This window comes from Triturus cristatus, chromosome 8 (assembly GCF_964204655.1).
Source record: "Triturus cristatus chromosome 8, aTriCri1.1, whole genome shotgun sequence".
In the NCBI taxonomy this organism is placed as follows: domain Eukaryota; kingdom Metazoa; phylum Chordata; class Amphibia; order Caudata; family Salamandridae; genus Triturus; species Triturus cristatus.
In genome coordinates this window covers 355429729-355446511 of record NC_140591.1, presented here as the reverse complement: position 1 = coordinate 355446511, position 16783 = coordinate 355429729, and the positions used below count along the sequence as shown (strand labels likewise).

Below are 16783 nucleotides of genomic sequence, written 5' to 3'. Positions count from 1 at the left end.
TCTATAGCCAGGCGAGATTTTTATGCTCATCCAGTAATCATCTATCCAAGGTCCCCAAGGTTTGTTGTCCACTGCGGGAGGCCGTTCCTTTTCCTTCCTGGGCTCTGTATGGTGGAACAAGATCCGTTTTGACCAGCGTCAAACAAAGGCTGAAGCCGGTTTTAAGAAAAGCTTAAGACCAGGCTTTTTTCTCAGTAACTACCTGCTTGATCTGTTTCCTTTCACAGACCGCAGAGTGACTGGGCACTCTAGTAGCTGTGCACTCTATAAATCCCTTCACATTCACCTTCGCTGTAATGCAATGCATATTGCACTGTGTAGGAGAGATAAATTGTTATGCACTTCTAATGGGTGCTTTCATTCAAATATGACATGTGCACAATAATAAAATCTACATCTGCAGAATGAATTAACATGTCCTGCCTTGATATGAATGTCAGTGTCCTTAGGATGTGCCAGAAAAGCATTCAGAGGGCAAGGAAAACACTACTCCCCAGTAAGAGAATGGGCATAAGATTATTGGATTAGAAATCACTAGGAAATTATCACGAGATAAATTGCTTACCTTCAGTTTGTCTGGGGAAGTATAGGGAGCTTCAGGGGCATAGATCCTAAAAATGTCAGCCAGGCAACAAGCCACTAGGAGACGCACATCTTTATCGGGATGCTTAAGGAAAAAATCAGATGCAAGATGCAAAGCGAGATTCAGATACAGTTCCTTTTCTTCCTCCGAGTCTTGATCCATATCCATGAAAGTTTTAACCACCATCTGTAATATAAAACATTGGGAGAAAATCATACACAAATACTTGTAAATGTATACTACATACCCTAAACAAATCACAATCGTAGGTTGCTTACAATCATGATTTTTTTAGATGCATGGATATTATATATGCACAGTTTACTGGACTTAAATTGGACTTCCCGACCTTAAATTAATTTGTTTTGTGAATGCAGTCTCTATTTCTCAAACTTTGAGGTTAGAATGAATTCCCAAATCAGTAGGCAGCTATCCCAATATATATGCAGAAAAGTAAAAATGTTATTACAAAATGGGGTTGAATATTTTAGTTCTTCAGCAGTAGAGAATTTAAACACTTCCGATATGTGGGGGACTACTAAATTCAACTGTAGGTGAAAACAATGTAGGAATAATTGTGCTGCAAATAGAGGATACTCATCATGTCCTATTCTAATAGCTGCACCGTCCTACACACAAATACATACTCCAGGCACAGCACACAAAGGTACTAAAATGTGATAGCCCATCTGCAATTTGTGCATTAGTCCAATCCGCTAATATCCGAACCATCATTCTAACTCCTACCATGACACACAACAATCAGCTTTCTCTAAACTTCAGTTTCTGTTTTTTAACTGCCATTAATCGGTGGGGCACCTGAAAAAAAAAAGAATGATTAAATGTCCAATAGTCAAAACCCAAAAGCATGCTTGCTACTCAAGTCTCCCAGTCATTCGTAATCCAGACAAGAGAAAATTGATAAAAGCACTAGTACAACCCTTATATGAGGGTAGTAGGTATCAAAGTAGCACAGTGGCCTAGTTAAAATTACTCTTGTGAATTGCTTGGACAATCTGAGAACTGACTCAATAGAACATCTGAAAATCGTGTACAAATTTTGGAGAAGCCAAAATGACAGCATTAAGAATCATATCCTGCGGCCTATAAGACTGTTAATGTCAAGGCTGAGGCAGTGTTTCAGACTTATGTGAATGAATGCCCTTCAGAAAGCAAAAACATATGAACAGAGTAACATTCCACAATAAAGGAGAAGCCCCATATAGTATCGGAAGTAGAATTGCCTTGAGATGATGAAATTGACAAAGGCACAAGTGATTTAGTTATCTGTTTAGTGCTTGGAGGCACCAGCACGGACACCAGGTGCACCTCCCTAGGGGACAGTAGATGACACATCATAGCAGCAGATCGCAGAGAGAACCTACAGAGCCCTTAGCCTGGACAACAGACTCAGGGAATTGGAGAGCAGGAAGTCTTTCAGAATGTACTCAAAAAGGGATTATGCCACAATGCTTCATACTTTTTTTGTGGGAGTTGAGGGGTGGGGGGTCAGAGCATTACACAGCAGGTTGTGAATGGTAATCAAAAGAAGAGACCCCACACAGACTACAGGATTGGATTTCTGCACCTCACATTTGACCTACCCACACCAGTGCTCAGCTTTGAACCCTTACCCCAGGTATCTTGGAAACATTTGCCAACATAACAATATTGTTTACATTCCTCCAGGAAACTGCCAGCAGTTAACCTGCAATCACTGACAAGGGGAGGGTGTAGGTTAGATTAAACCCCACCCAATGTTCAAACTCCTAGTGAAGCAAAGACACACAAGATTGTAGGGTAAGTGTGAAGGCAGAGAGAGGGTGGGATTCTCGCCCTTGATCCTTCTGTTCAATGATGATTTTTTTTCCAACTCTTTGCCACATCACATCTATGACAGCACGCAATCAGTGCACAACAGAGTTGCATCTCTACAAACTATGAAAATTAGGTGAAAGTCACTGGTCCAAGAATCATATAAAGAGGTCCAAGGGGCAAAAAGGGATTACGAATACAGAATAAAGAAGAATAAGAAGGTCATCTGTTTTCATTTTGAGCAAACCCACTTACGGTCCCCTGCTCTTTTACTTTTAATTATACTTGTATTCCTTAACTGCTCAAGTAGACGCCACTCTAAAGAATCAAAGTGAAGAGAGTGTTGATAATCCATTGAGAAGGACACCACTGAAGGACTGAGAGAAACGTGCTACAATCATCGTAAACCAAGTGAACAACTGTAATTTAAGCAATATAGACATGTACTCAATGGAGTGGGGTGGTGCACTTTAAGGGCTAAAGAAAGGGAAATGTGAAAGGTCTCACGAAAGGTTGGTTGGAAAAGGTAAAAGGGGGCTTAGGCAGGTTAGAAGGTCCCAAGAGTCAAATCAAACACAATCCACCACACCCTCCAATCCTGGACAACACTTTTGAATTACTAAATTCTTCATACTGACCCAAACAATGACAAAAATAAATAAATTGAAGCACCTACATTTTACGTACAAGTAAGCACCAAAGCGCCAGTAAGGCTCTGCTCCTGGGACCAGGTCACCATTTACGTTTCTCATCTTCTCTATCTGCCTCTATATTGTTATCGGGTGAAGAGGTACTACTAAGCCACGTTCTAAAATAGCAAGTACATAGAGACTGGGACAAAATGTCGAAATATATCTTAAAGGCCAGAATTTTGGAACCAACACGTGTTCTATTCCTATAGTGCAAGGATCTAGGATATGGAGACAGCAGTTAAGGGAGCCATCTCCAGAGCCTTTTAATATGACCCAAGCCATGGATATTTATGAAGGATAACTCCCCTGCTACAGGCATTAATATAGTTATTATTACTTAGACCATGAGCCATAACGCCAACATTCAGCCAGGACAGCAGAATCAAGGACTGCAATCCAAGCACCTGCATATGGCCCCTCAAAGGGCAGTCCATGAATGCCAAGACTAGGACAGACTAGAGTGAGATTCCAGCAACAGTTTTACACCAGCGAAAAATACGTTTAACTGTAAAAGTGGTTCTCTTGCATTGGTATAGTTAAATAGATTCCAATGCTATTTGAATTGTACCCATGTCAATCTGTTGTGTCTTTAAAACAGGCGTCTCCAACAAATAGCTGGTGAGCTACCAGCTACTTGTGCGTAGCTCACCTATGTGCATCTCAGACTAGTAACATGAAAGCCTTTGCTTGTTTATATTATTATTAGTGTGCCAAAATTAAAAAGCATGTTTTTGAGATGAAAATGTGTCTAATTGCAGAATCGGAGGAAATTGGTGCAATTTCTAAAAAAAATTAAAAGCTACTATTTGAGTTGGAAACATGTATTACTCAGATTATTACCTTGGAGCCGGAGCTATAGTTGTTATGTATTAGCCGTGTAGATGCAATCCAAATTGATAGTGTTTTTTTTTTTACTTTACTGCTGGCAGTCCTGCCTAATGCACTGATGTGATCACTGCTGACAGTCTTGCATGGACTATCGCACCACTTACAGTAGCTCAGGATAATTTTCCTTAAACATAAGTAGCTCTTATTACAGAAAAAATTGGAGATCCCTCGCTTCAAAGAGACCGAAGAGGGATTATTTCCTGGAATCGGACATTTTGCTCTCTAGAGTAGACTTTCAGAGAGGTGCTATCCACTTAGACTGCTGAAACTCTCACGAATACAATCCTGTGAAGAACCGGATCCCCCCCCCCCCAAACAATTTACATGCGCTATCTTGAAGCTCATCTCTTTCAGGAGGCGTCTTGAGCGCTGTCACTCTGCTCCAGAGGAGAGATTTGCACCTGCTCCGGCTCTGGTGAGTGTTATTTCCCATCATCACTTGATGGCTTCATAATCCATATTAGTTAATTTCTAACACGAATACCCAGGTTTTCCTTTTATTTATTTGGAGAGTGTCAAACGGACTAGTTTTAGCCATGAACCATTGCACTTTTGATTCACAATATTAAGTTCCATGGTAAGCCTTTTAACTCTTATTTACGTCTAATCTCAAGTTTCTCATACATGATAACGTCTGGTATTTACTTCTAGATTATCTCTTTGAATGATATTATTGGGAAAGCTTGTTTTAACATTTCCATGAGTGTTTCATTCCTCCTAAATCATTTTCTTTTCTTCATAACTTTTTGTACTTTTGTCATCTTTTTTTGGTACCTGTATCTTTTTTGAAGAATCCTTAACTATCATCCTATCAGTTTCATGACATCATCCTCGGTCATACTGTTATTTGTAGTACACAATGCAGACTATGGCCCCTTTTTTCAATCTAAGGTTTTACCATAATTGTCTTGCGACATTTACACTGATAAAGACCCTCTGTAAAGGATGGTACATGGTTCAAAACGAACATTGCTTTGGACTACATAAGTATTGGATAGTAGCCAGGAGTGAAAATGCAGAAAATGCCCGTCGGACCACTCAAGAGGACTCCGCTGCCATCCTGATATTGCTGGAATTCTCAGCTGCCTTTGACAGTCGACCATCCCACCCTCATCCACACCCTGGAGTCTCAGAATTCCCCGGCAATGTCCTCCACTGTTCTCCTACGTTTCTAACCCACACAAATTCATTCACATGGGTACCTCCAGATCTCTATACCATGCGGAGTCCCCCATTGTTCCACAATGTCCCGTCATCATGAACCTCCACATGGAGTCTCTTTGGAAACCCCCACAGATAACTGCATTAAAAAGTAACCATTATGCTGATGATACACAACTCTGTATGAAAGTCTCCTCCACTCCAGACATCCAACACCTCCAACGCCGCCTGCAGCTCATGCAGGCAGTGTTTCCGCAGCACCCACAAGAAGCTCAACCCCACCAAAATCGAATTCCTGCTATTTGCCAAACACAAGAAATAGAACAAACCTCACTCAATAACATGAATCATGATGGCTTCTAACACAAACATCCATTGATTGCCAAGCCACTTGCATTCACCCTGGACACGAACATTATCATCAAGGAACATACTGCCAAACAACAAAAATTACTTCGTGCCAGCTCGCTCTTTAAAATAAAGAGAGAGAGAGGACTGCACAAGTCCTCATACTCTTGCATCTGGATGCTGGTAACACCCTGCTCTATGCCTCCTAGGTCCCACATTAGGGTCATCATACACCCCACTGCACGTCCAATCAAGGGCCTGGAGGAATATGATAACATCAGCCCTGTTACGATGGAACTTCTTTGGCTCATCTTGCCAGCAAGCTTAATCATCAAATCCAGCTGCATCATTTGCAAAGCCAGTACTGCTGACAGCCCATATTCTTGGAGATAATCTCACAGTCTCTGATAGTGCTTGGCACACCTACAGCAAAGACGTCAGACCAGAGAATACAGAGTGTATAAGAGAGAGAGAAAACGGGGCAGCAGGCCTTCTCAATCTACACACCGAGGATCAGGAACAAAATTCCAGCATTCATCAGGACTGCCAAAACAGTGCTCTAAACTAATAAAGAGTTGAAGACGCAGACCTTAAAATAACACTACTTCACAATACAATTCTGTTCCCCGAATCAAAATAGCTCTCCTATCACTTGTGGATTGTATTTTATACCAACAGCCCTTTCATACATACAAATATATAGTCTTTTTTTTGTGTCCAATTTCTCTACTTATTAACTTTACGTGTGGGTTGGCCAGACATTCACATAGCAAGTCTTGAATGTGTATGTTGAAGCTCAAGTGTGGCCTTAACAATAGGATTTATTCTTCGGTAAACGTGTCTGAGGTGAATGATTGGATTTTACTTTTATTCTTTATGTTCTTTGAGTAATTTATGATATGTGGTGGGCTCAATGATAGACACTAAAAAGATTTAGTTGTGTGAGCAAATGAATCAGTGTTATTCATTGTGAATATGTACACAATGGTACTACACATGTTCCTGGAGCATCCTTCAACATAATCTTTACAAATTGGCATCTCTGGATTGTTCACTTCAGATGAGCAACTGCTTTCATGCATCAGAGAGGCCTCTCCAAAACAGTGTCTAGAAATTAATCGATGAGTTAACTAGCTCGGAAAGGAGTCAAGTGGCTGTTTGAAGGGGAGTCATTCTCGCGTTAAAAAACTGTTGGGGTGGAAACTAGAAGGCAGATAAAATGTGTGCCCAACTGGATCTAAAGAGGAGGCCCAAAAAACTCATAGAAACATTCATTTCTCCTCATCTACCTTTATATTGAGTCTCCAAGGTTTACATAATGGAGAAGCTCTCCATCAATGGCAAAAGGCTTATTGAAGTCAATGGTTGTATCTGGGGTATGAATAGCTACTGCTACCAGATCAGGTCTTTATTCAGTGCGGTGTCGAGGTTAAGGCCCCTGCGAAGTAGGAACATGTTCAGAATGCCTATGTCTATTTCAGTCAGCCGCATCTTTTTAGTTAGCCATTCCCCCCTTGAATGAGGTGTTGAATGTGAAAAATGGGGAGGCTTTGTAGCTAAAACCAATTACGCATCAAAGTGGGGCCTTTCGTACAAAAGATAAGGTTGCGACTTCTACAGAGTCCAGTTAAAGCATTACGAATCTTACTTACTTGAGAAGGGTTAACTTTGCAGTTCGCCTGGGAATCAGCCCATAATCTAAATTTCCATTCAGGCTACTCTTTCTCAAGAGCCAAAGGTTTAATTTTAATATAGTCATCTCCATTTGCTCTGATGAGGATGCCTGAGGAAGACGTTGCCTCTACTCTATCAAAGCTTAAATCTGGATTCCTAGATATCTGCATGGTACCACTCTCGCAGGTCCTGACACTGCTCACAGTTGTGGGTATCACAGACATCAACACTTTCTTCGGCCTGTTCCTCTACTGATGAAAAAGGGAATGGTCACCCCCTCAGATGAAAAAGTACAGTCTTTGACTGGGTTGCCAGCCAAGAACCATCTCACCAGCTGGTTAGCTAATTACTAGAAACCAATGTCCTTTAAGTCTGACTCTTGTTCTCGGACTGGCCAGAATCGGTTTTAAAGTTAAAATGTTTTTATTTATTTAAGTTAAATGTGTTTATTGATTTCAATAAAAAGCAGAGCAAGAATCTTTAAAGTGTCCTCAATAAGGATAGCAATAATTGCCCACTATATGCAGTGTCTTTTTTAGCATTATTGCTACATTGTAAAACAGAGGCAAAGCTCAACTGGTAAGAGTGGATGATGTGGGGCATAAGGCTATCGCCTCAGGCCACCATAATTTCTACAAAGCATTTGAAACCCTGGATGAGGGAACAAATATAGGATGTACAAGCTACATCAACAGTGTCCTTACCAGGTTTCGGGGACATCAAAATCTTGGAATCACTCATCGCTCTGAGGAACAGACCTTCCAGTCAAGAATAGAATAATTCATTGATTCTATTCATCCAAATGTTTTAAAAGTCAGAGTGAAGCCACCGAAGTCCGGAATCCTTGCTATTTTAGCCTGCCTATGGTTTTCAGTATACCTTTTACGTCTATCAAACCTTGCATTCGCCTGGATTTAAGAAAGCTTAAAGGCTAGCTTCCCTATACATAAATATGCAAGTTTCTTTCTACTGACTCGCTATCATACAATTCCTACTGAAAATATCATGCCTTAAAGTAGTGAATAAAGCAGACAAAAAGAAGTACCTGTTAGTAACACAGCATCTCCTGGAAGACGCTGCTTACCCAACATGTTATTTCTCTCAACACTTTTCACCACTTTGAATGGATTTATTTGGTAGCTTGGAGCTTCCTCCAAACACCACTGGCATCCATAGCCACACGTTGGGAACTCTCGCTTTCTCAACACCAGTTACACATAAAAGCTCTGATCCTGTCCCTATCGTGGAGGTTTTTCCTGGTCCTGCCAAAAGTAGCATGCAGGGGTTTTGTCACTGAAACATGCTGCCACTCATGGCAACAATCTCTCTTTAAAAAAAAGTCAATCTTTCAGAGCGTCACTGCAGACACTGGTTTGGCTGTCAAATCTTAGGCCAGCTGCTGGGGGCACACTGCCATGCCCAGTACCCAAGGCTAAGCGTCTGAGATCAAGATCTTGTCTTACTACCTTGAATATGGAAATGGCCTTCATATTGTGATGCCTATTTGGCAGTCAAACTTGCAGCGTATTCAACTTTTTTCCATCCACCTAGTCTGCAATCTGAGAATGTGTAAACATGTCTCAGCCACTCGCTACGTACTGCACTGGCTTTCGATTTAACAGCATAGTCTCCTTCTTTAAAGTCCTGTATATTACTTACGATCATGATTATATTTGTTAGCATGATTCTCCTGGAGAGATCCCACAGTATAGGTTTTGATCACTGTATGCAATATAATCTTGCTTCGGTTTCATCCACTAGGAAACTCCATAAAATATACTTTTTAACGGATCCAATGAGATGCTTTCTTAGCTTAAAACAGAGGAAGCATCGTTATAGTTCATGATCGGAGAAGTTACTTTAGTTCTAAACAGAAATTGCGGCTTTAAAAATGTTCTCCAGTATATGAATCATTCTCAGTACATGTAGAGGCTGTTAAGGGTGTAAGGCTTGCTTTGGGTGGAAGGCACAGAAAGTAAATTTGTTGAAAAATTATCTTAAAACACATTTACAGAGATGGTGGTCATTTAAAAAAAAAAATATGTCTGATCAAACAAAAGGGGATACTTCAACTTAAAGTATACCAATAGAACAATGCATTATATCTTTTTTCTAGCAGTACAGGTATAGTGTGAGCATAATTCCTGACAGCGCAGTCAGGAGTAAAAACAAAAGCAATTATGTCTGCGACAAGTCACAGGCTACATGTACAAGTCTCAAATGAACATTCTGTGTGCCTTTTACACGGTACAGAAAAACACATTGTTTAATTTGAAAATTGAGGGGAAGAGAGAGAAATCACACAAATGTGGAGGATTAAAACAACCGGGTATAGTGCAAAGTAGAATGTGCACTTGATTTCCATGTCTTCAAGAATGATCTAGTAAGTTATCGATGTACTAACCTTCAATCGTCGTACCATCTCTTCTTTTGAAATTTTATCAGAGATTTCTTTGACTCCCGGTGGGTAAGTGATTTTTCCATCATTGCTTTTTGATTTTGAATGGGACATGATTACAGTGTATGTGGTTCAATCCTGTAAAAAGAAACAATTAGTTAAATGTTCTGTTTTTTAAGCAATGAATAATTTGAAGAAACTTTTTTACACGCATTACTTAAATCCCTTCTCTCCAACAACCTTCAACTGCATACTTGGAATTTTCTAAAAACGTTCCTACCCTCAGGACTAGTGATCTTCACTAAACTTCCATCCCCTTCAGTGAAGCTACAAGTGTGATTCAAATGAGGACCCTTACACAATAAACCCACATTCCAATGGGCACCTTCCGTTTTGTGTTCAATTTACTGACAATATTGTCATAAATTTACAGCAGGTCACATTGAAAGTACAAAAAATACATAGGCAGGGGAAATTACACGCAATACTCACAAAAAAAGAAAAACACTCCCTGAAAAATATTGGAGAAATGCTAAATCAACATATACCCACAGTAAAGCAATACAGTGTAAAAAAAACTAACAAGTTTCAAGCAAAAAATATTTGAGATTAGTTGCATCAAATTTATTGTATCAAATCACAAAAAAATCATAATATATACAGTAGATAAATATTCAATAATATACAAAATATTACGAGACACCCAGGAGCACAATTCACACTACAAACCACTCATTCTCTCCAACCAATCCATACTCATTTATTCGCACATAAAAATAGAGCCATACATGTCCAACGGTCTCCGAATCCCATCATTTGGTTACCACCCACACAAGGCTAAGGGCACTGATATAGCTGTTTTAGACCACAATATACAATATGATAGGATGGTAATACCATCAACACAATATCATTTCATTGGATGGAGCAACATGTTGACACAATTTAATTACACAATTCAGTGGATGTCATAACGAGAAAGTCTCAGGGGGAGACAGGGAAAACAGAGAACTCCAGCGCCGACGCGCGTTTCGGTGTGCGACCACCAATGGTGGGTCTCACCTTCTTCAGGTCGCAGTAAGATGGAATAACAAGTTGAAACAAAAAGGAACACCTGGGAAATATAAAAAAAGAAGAAAAAAAAACTGTTCATGTATGGTACCATGGTGACCACTATGTAGATTTGAATGACACTGAAGGGAGAATAATAAGGGGGGGTTAGAAACTAAACGGATAAACAAGGGTATCAAGTAGAAAATCTGAAGGCGTGCATGGAACATAGTGGTGTCAGGTAAAAAAGGAGAAAAGAAAAGAAAAATAAATACCAAAAATGCCCATAGGTAAATGGAATAGAAAACTGCACACCTACAAAGTGATTAAAATAAGAAATGTGTATAGGAAAACTAGCCCTTTCAACTCTTCACCAACACGTGGATAGACACCTGGAAAGCATTGGACTGTACCAGAGTTACCACAGGAACAATAACACGCCATACTAATCCAAGTGCATCACAGAAAAAAGGCGGAGTGAACAGATGTCCTATCAAGGAAGGCAGATATAAAAAGACAAAACAAAAATGTAAGTCAAGCCAGTTGATTCAAAGGTCCATACGACCAAACAATAGGGCGCCTGATATATTTACCCTCTCACAATCTATATATCTCACTTACCCAGGAAGGATGAGGATAGCGAGCAGCCATGGAGAATAAAAAAGATGGGTCATCCAACTAAGGACCACGAGAATCAGCCGAACAGATGGATTAGGGGAACCTTATACTGGCCCGATGCTTCCAGCATTATGGGGTGCGAGGAAAGGTATTTTTTATAGAGATACGTCCTTGAGAGATGCCCTCTAAAAAAGAAGAAATGACCAGCACTAAAGGCTCCTGAGGAACAGACATGCCTAGATCGATCAAGGGGTAGCCCAGAGCCTCAAATATGAGTGAAGAAGGGAAATCAAGGGAGATAAAAGGGGCCTGACCAAGTGAACAATCATGGAAGGGTGAATGGAAAAGATTAAAAATAAAGTCCTCCACGACATAGAAGGATTAAAAGTGCTGGTATTCGCCTATGGTCTGAACGAATAAACATGAGAACAGCCAAACTACATATTCCCAAAGGAACAGCCAATGGACCTTCCCACTCCGTCTTGAAATGACAGACTCACAGCAAAAACTTGAATAGATCAAACACGCAGAGCTAAAAGGCAGTGCTTGCATTTGGGCAGGCATCGCCAACCGCATGGGCCAATAAGACTGAGCTAATCCTGTAGGCAACTGACACCCCTCTGGAGAATACGCTGGTCCAGGTGTGCATGGCGTGGTTAGTCCCCGGGGCCTTACAAACAAACAATAAAGTTCGGCATTTGCAAAAAGCGGGCTATATGGGCGAAAATAATTCTCAGGCTCAAAGTGCCCCACATTTACCTCAATTAATGGGATATGGCAAAGCACGCTCATCCCGTCCATTTACTCCAGAGCCAAAGCCGCAAGGAGGCCGTTGGATAACATCCCTCGGTGAACAGGGGCCGGAAAACTCTGCGGGCTCTAAATAGAGCTCAGCATGTTGGGACGATGAATAAACTATCCTCGCTGCAACACACACGCATGGGCGCAATATTAGAAGAGATAAAAATGACGTAAAAAGACAATTAAAGTAAATGGAAAAATTACCATCCAGATCATGGTCGGGGCACAAACGAGACCAAAGGAATTAAAAATAAAAATCTAACATACAGAAGTACTGCCAAACCCAGATATGGCCGACAATATAGACAATGCTCAAATAGAGTTGGCAAAGATTAATGCCAGAGTAAAAAAACAAAAATTGCCATGTCAGAAACGTTCTCCTCTGATCCAGGTCCCAACACAGAGTGGACCATGGTAGATGGAGACTACACAGGGAAGAGAGAAAACCTTCCTGGCTGTCATGGTTTAACTCCTTGCGCCTGCTATATGTTTCGTTACGAAGAAAAATACCCCCTGAACTACAAGTACCAGAAAGCCTTTTAGAAGGAGGGGCCTCCTGGCGTAATTCTGAACGTGAAGGACTGTGTTCCTTGCTGCTGCACGTTTTGGATTTTTCCGTTCTGAAACGAGGAAAAGTTGCAGGGGATTAATGAGAGTTACGGCCACCTGCTGGTTTTCCAGGAAGAGCCGTTGTTTGATACTTGCAAACTCGTGGTTGGAATCCAAACCGGAGTCTGCAGGTTCTCGGCAGCTAGCACCGAGGGTAGCGCTCTCGCTGGGAGAAGCGCATTGGAGTTTCTGGAGCAATATCGTATACGGCCAGGAAGTGGATCCAACGGCTGTTGGTGGCCGAATGCTGCGTGGGCTCAAGTGGCCTCTTGTCTAGGGGAACGTTACTGGGCAAGGAAAGACCCACGGCGAGAAGCAGCCCGGGAAGGTACTGTTGGCGGGAGCTTTGAATGCCTTTAACATTGTGTCTCTGCATACAGGGTTTAACATTTAAGACTCCTGTGTGATTTGTTTCATTTTCCGCTCTAACCAAGGAGCCTATTAGTTATGAGTCTGGACTTTTTTATGAACTCTTGAATGGCTGTACTTCTTTTGCTCTCCACCCAAGGTTTCCTGACGCTTGATCCTTACTGAACTCTTTGGAACAAGGATTCTGGACATTGCTTTACCGACTCCTCATAACTTTTTACTAGTGTTGTGACACTTTCCTTATTTTTTCTTTACTCAGGTTTTATTTTTGCTGGGAATGCGACAGCTAGGATATGTATGTGTAAGGGAGGTGTTTACCTAGAGGTGAAGGGAGGCTGAATGCAGTGTTAACTTGTGTTGTGCTTTTTATTATAGGTAAATCTTCCTCCAGTTGCGAGCAGTATCACTACTGGGTAGAGAGTTTTGATAGAGGAACACCGCGGCAGGCGGAACTTGGTTTGCAGGTACTAGACACATTAGTGAGATCCTATGAGAGTAGTCAGATATGTAGACCTGTATTAATCAATGTGTTTTTCTGTTTGCAGGTATCCCATTCCCCTCTGTTCCTACCCCAATTCCTTTCCCTCACTTGATCGCCTCAATACTCTGTGCGTTGTGCGTCAGAGTTGGGTATGTCAAGAGGTGGATCCCTTTGAGCATCGCCCCGATTCCGAAGAGTTCCTGTGGATGTAACACATGCAGTACAAGAAGAGTCAGCAAGCACAGCCAAAATATCAAAAGGAAAAAATAGGCAGAAATATGCAGCCATCTTGGAAGGGTGACTGTTAATTACAGGTATCACGATAATAAAGGCAATGGGGACCTAGAGGGGGCAAGTTACCACCATCTCACAAGGGCTACGTGTCTCCAGGGAAGCTGGAAATCCTGTCAGAAGAGATAGCTAGAATGCAACGGTCCACAGTACAAATCAGATGAGGGTGATCCTAAGCTGGATGAGAAGAAATACCAGATAACAGCGATGACAAAACAAACCGGCAACGAAGGGGTCATGGTGAAGTCGTGGACCCTGATGGAGGGAGGGGGGGCTGGGGGGGGGGAAAGAGGGGAGAAAAGTTGGGGCCGGACCCCGTCCAGAAAACAGGGGCCAATATCTCGGTACAGCGATAAGCACGCCAAAGATGGAATAACCAAAAACATGGAGACACTCGTGTGTCGATCCCAGACCCGGTGAGAAGAGGGCAGCAGGGCAAGTTCAGACAAAAGTATAAACGCAATAGCCCTGAGAATAAAAGAGGGGAGGGGACTACTCAAGTATCGCATTTTTCCATGGAATTTGTTCATTCAAACCCTTATCTCTAGTTTGGAGTGTGAAAATCCCAAAGACTTCTCTTTTCCTACAGATGGCAGTGGTGTCCCTACCCTGCTGAGGTATTATTCTCCTAGGCCAACCAACTCAGTTCGCCTTTTGTATGGTTCGCTTCCTTCCAGTGATTCACCATCGGAGCTGAATGTATGACGATCCGAATGTTGGATTTATGTTTGCCAATCCTCTTCCTACATTCGCAGCCAGTTTCGCCAACATAGGCCAAACCACATTGGCATACAATAAGGTAAATTATGTTGGAAGAGCAGCAGTTGGTCATGTCCTTAAGGAACACAGTTCTATTGTTTATCAGCCACTATGGCATTGAGGCAGGCTTGACAGGAACCACATTTGTGGTTACCTTTAATGGTGTCACCCGCATGATGGATTTTTGGCAGAAGTTCTCCTTGTCAGTTCTCTTTGCCCGGACTATGAGATTATGTAGGTTCTTATTTCTCTTAAATGCAAAGAGAGGTCTGGGCAGTTTATGATCACTGTCGATATTGAGTAGGTGCCATTGCGTACTGATAATGTGGCGAATTTTGTTGTTGATGTTAGAGCGGTTAGTCACGCAAACCAATTTATCTTGCTGTTCTTTGTTGTTGGGTCTGAACATGTTCTCCCGGTCGTAGTATCTCGCTCTCTTCAAGGGGTCTTTGATCAATTTAGCTGGATTGCCTCTTGCAATAAGTTTGTGCTTCAGGATCTGCAGTTGGGTCATGAAGTCCATGATGATAGTACAATTTCTTCTCAATCGGAGAAATTGACTGATTGGAATTCCATCCTTCTGACACCGGGGGTGAAAGCTACTAAAATGTAGTAACGGATTCATGGCTGTAGGTTTGGTGTAGAATGACACGAGAGACACCCTGTCACCACATGAACAGTTTTAGCAACTGCCTAGCTGATAAATTGAGAGAAAACACTACAAATACACCATTATGATTTCTCTTTGGAACAAGTTTTAATGTTAGTTAAGAAACATGACAATTTATTAGTAGAGTGGGAGACTTATGGATTAAGGGTGCGGTTAAAACATTCGCGGCGCTCCAGAGCGAATACGAACTTACGGAAAGGGAGTTCTTTCGCTACGCCCAGGTTCGGAATGCCCTGCTCTCTGTTTTTGGGGAGGGGACCAAGATCCCGGCTTCTTCGCCCCTCGAGGACCGCATACTCGATGGTCATGTCCCCGACAGTACTATCTCTTTAATTTATAAAAAACTTATCAATAATCGGGCTGACCTCTTGGTGCGCCTCCGGGAGGCGTGGACGGGGGATGGGGTGGAACTGGACGACGAGGACTGGCAGTCCGCACTGTCGTCCCCCAAGGAAGTAGCCATTCCAGCCCGTCTCCGCCTGGTCCAGCTTAAGATTCTCCACCGGGTGTATGTGACGGGTCCCCGTTTGGTCTCAATGGGATTTTCTGAAGACGGGCTCTGTAAGCGGGGATGTGGGCTCAGTGCCACCTTTCTCCATATCCTTTGGGAGTGCCGCGAGGTGGCTGAATACTGGCGCCGGGTTCATGTGGTCATGGGACAAGTCACCGGGGTTGCGCTGTTGCCAGAGGTGCGTCGCTGTGTCCTGAATGTGTGGGAGCCCAATGATTATAACGCGGCTCAGACTCGGTGGGCGGCCCTGGGGAACATGATTGCCAAGAGAGATATAGCGCAGCTATGGGGTTCCCAGCGGCCTCCCACCGTGTCCGTATGGAAGGAGAACATGGACTGGTGCATGTTCAGGGAGAAGACTGTGTATGTGGCTCGTGGTAAACCTGGGGCATGGGGTAGAATCTGGGGGCAATGGAACACGTATCGTGGGGGTATCTGTACTCCCCCCCTAGTGGACACTGATATTGCTTTGTCCCCCTGACCCTTGATGGTTCCTTGCGACTTTTGGAATAACCGAATATAGACGTTCCTCTCCCGTGACCCCCCCCCCGACCTATCAGTACTCCTTCCTCTTGATAGCTATTTGAAGGTCTGAAGTAGAGTCCCCCGGAGGTAGCCTGACCCACACTTTGTGTCCTTATGCCTCGCCTTTTGTTATTATTTGTTATTTATGTTAAACCTATGTATCCTGCTTCCTTAGGACTATCCGGAGCCTTGTACGGGACTGGGCCCCGGGAGTCGACTACTGCCTTAAGAACTGTATGATCCTTTCTGAATCTAGCGGCCGGCCCTGGTGGTTGTAGGCCCATGCTTGTAATTGATTTATTGTTCAATAAAATTTTCAAAAAAAAAAAAAAGAAACATGACAATTAGTAATAAGAGTGTATTAATGCAGCTTTTGGTCCTCTTCTAGGCGGAATTTTGATTTGGTATGAAGCAGAATGAAAATTTTAGAGGCCTGTGCTACATAAAGCTTGGAAATTAAAAATACACTTTTTAAAGTTCTAGAGCTACAGCAGAATATTTTACTTGGGTTCATAAAAATTCACGTGGCTTAATGTTTCT

The 16783-nt window shown here is 42.2% G+C and overlaps 1 protein-coding gene across 2 annotated transcripts in view; it reads right to left on the bottom strand.

Annotated features, from left to right (window-relative positions):
• PDS5B (PDS5 cohesin associated factor B) overlaps window positions 1-16783 on the bottom strand; it is an 802561-nt gene that overhangs the window by 752162 nt on the left and 33616 nt on the right. For both annotated transcript variants that reach the window (XM_085621687.1, XM_085621686.1), the window contains exons 2-3: window positions 9566-9697; window positions 566-769 (exon numbers count right to left, since the gene is read on the bottom strand). In XM_085621687.1, the coding sequence (XP_085477813.1) occupies window positions 566-769; window positions 9566-9673 (312 nt within the window). In that variant the 5' untranslated portion in view covers window positions 9674-9697. The remainder of the gene's footprint in view (window positions 1-565; window positions 770-9565; window positions 9698-16783) is intronic.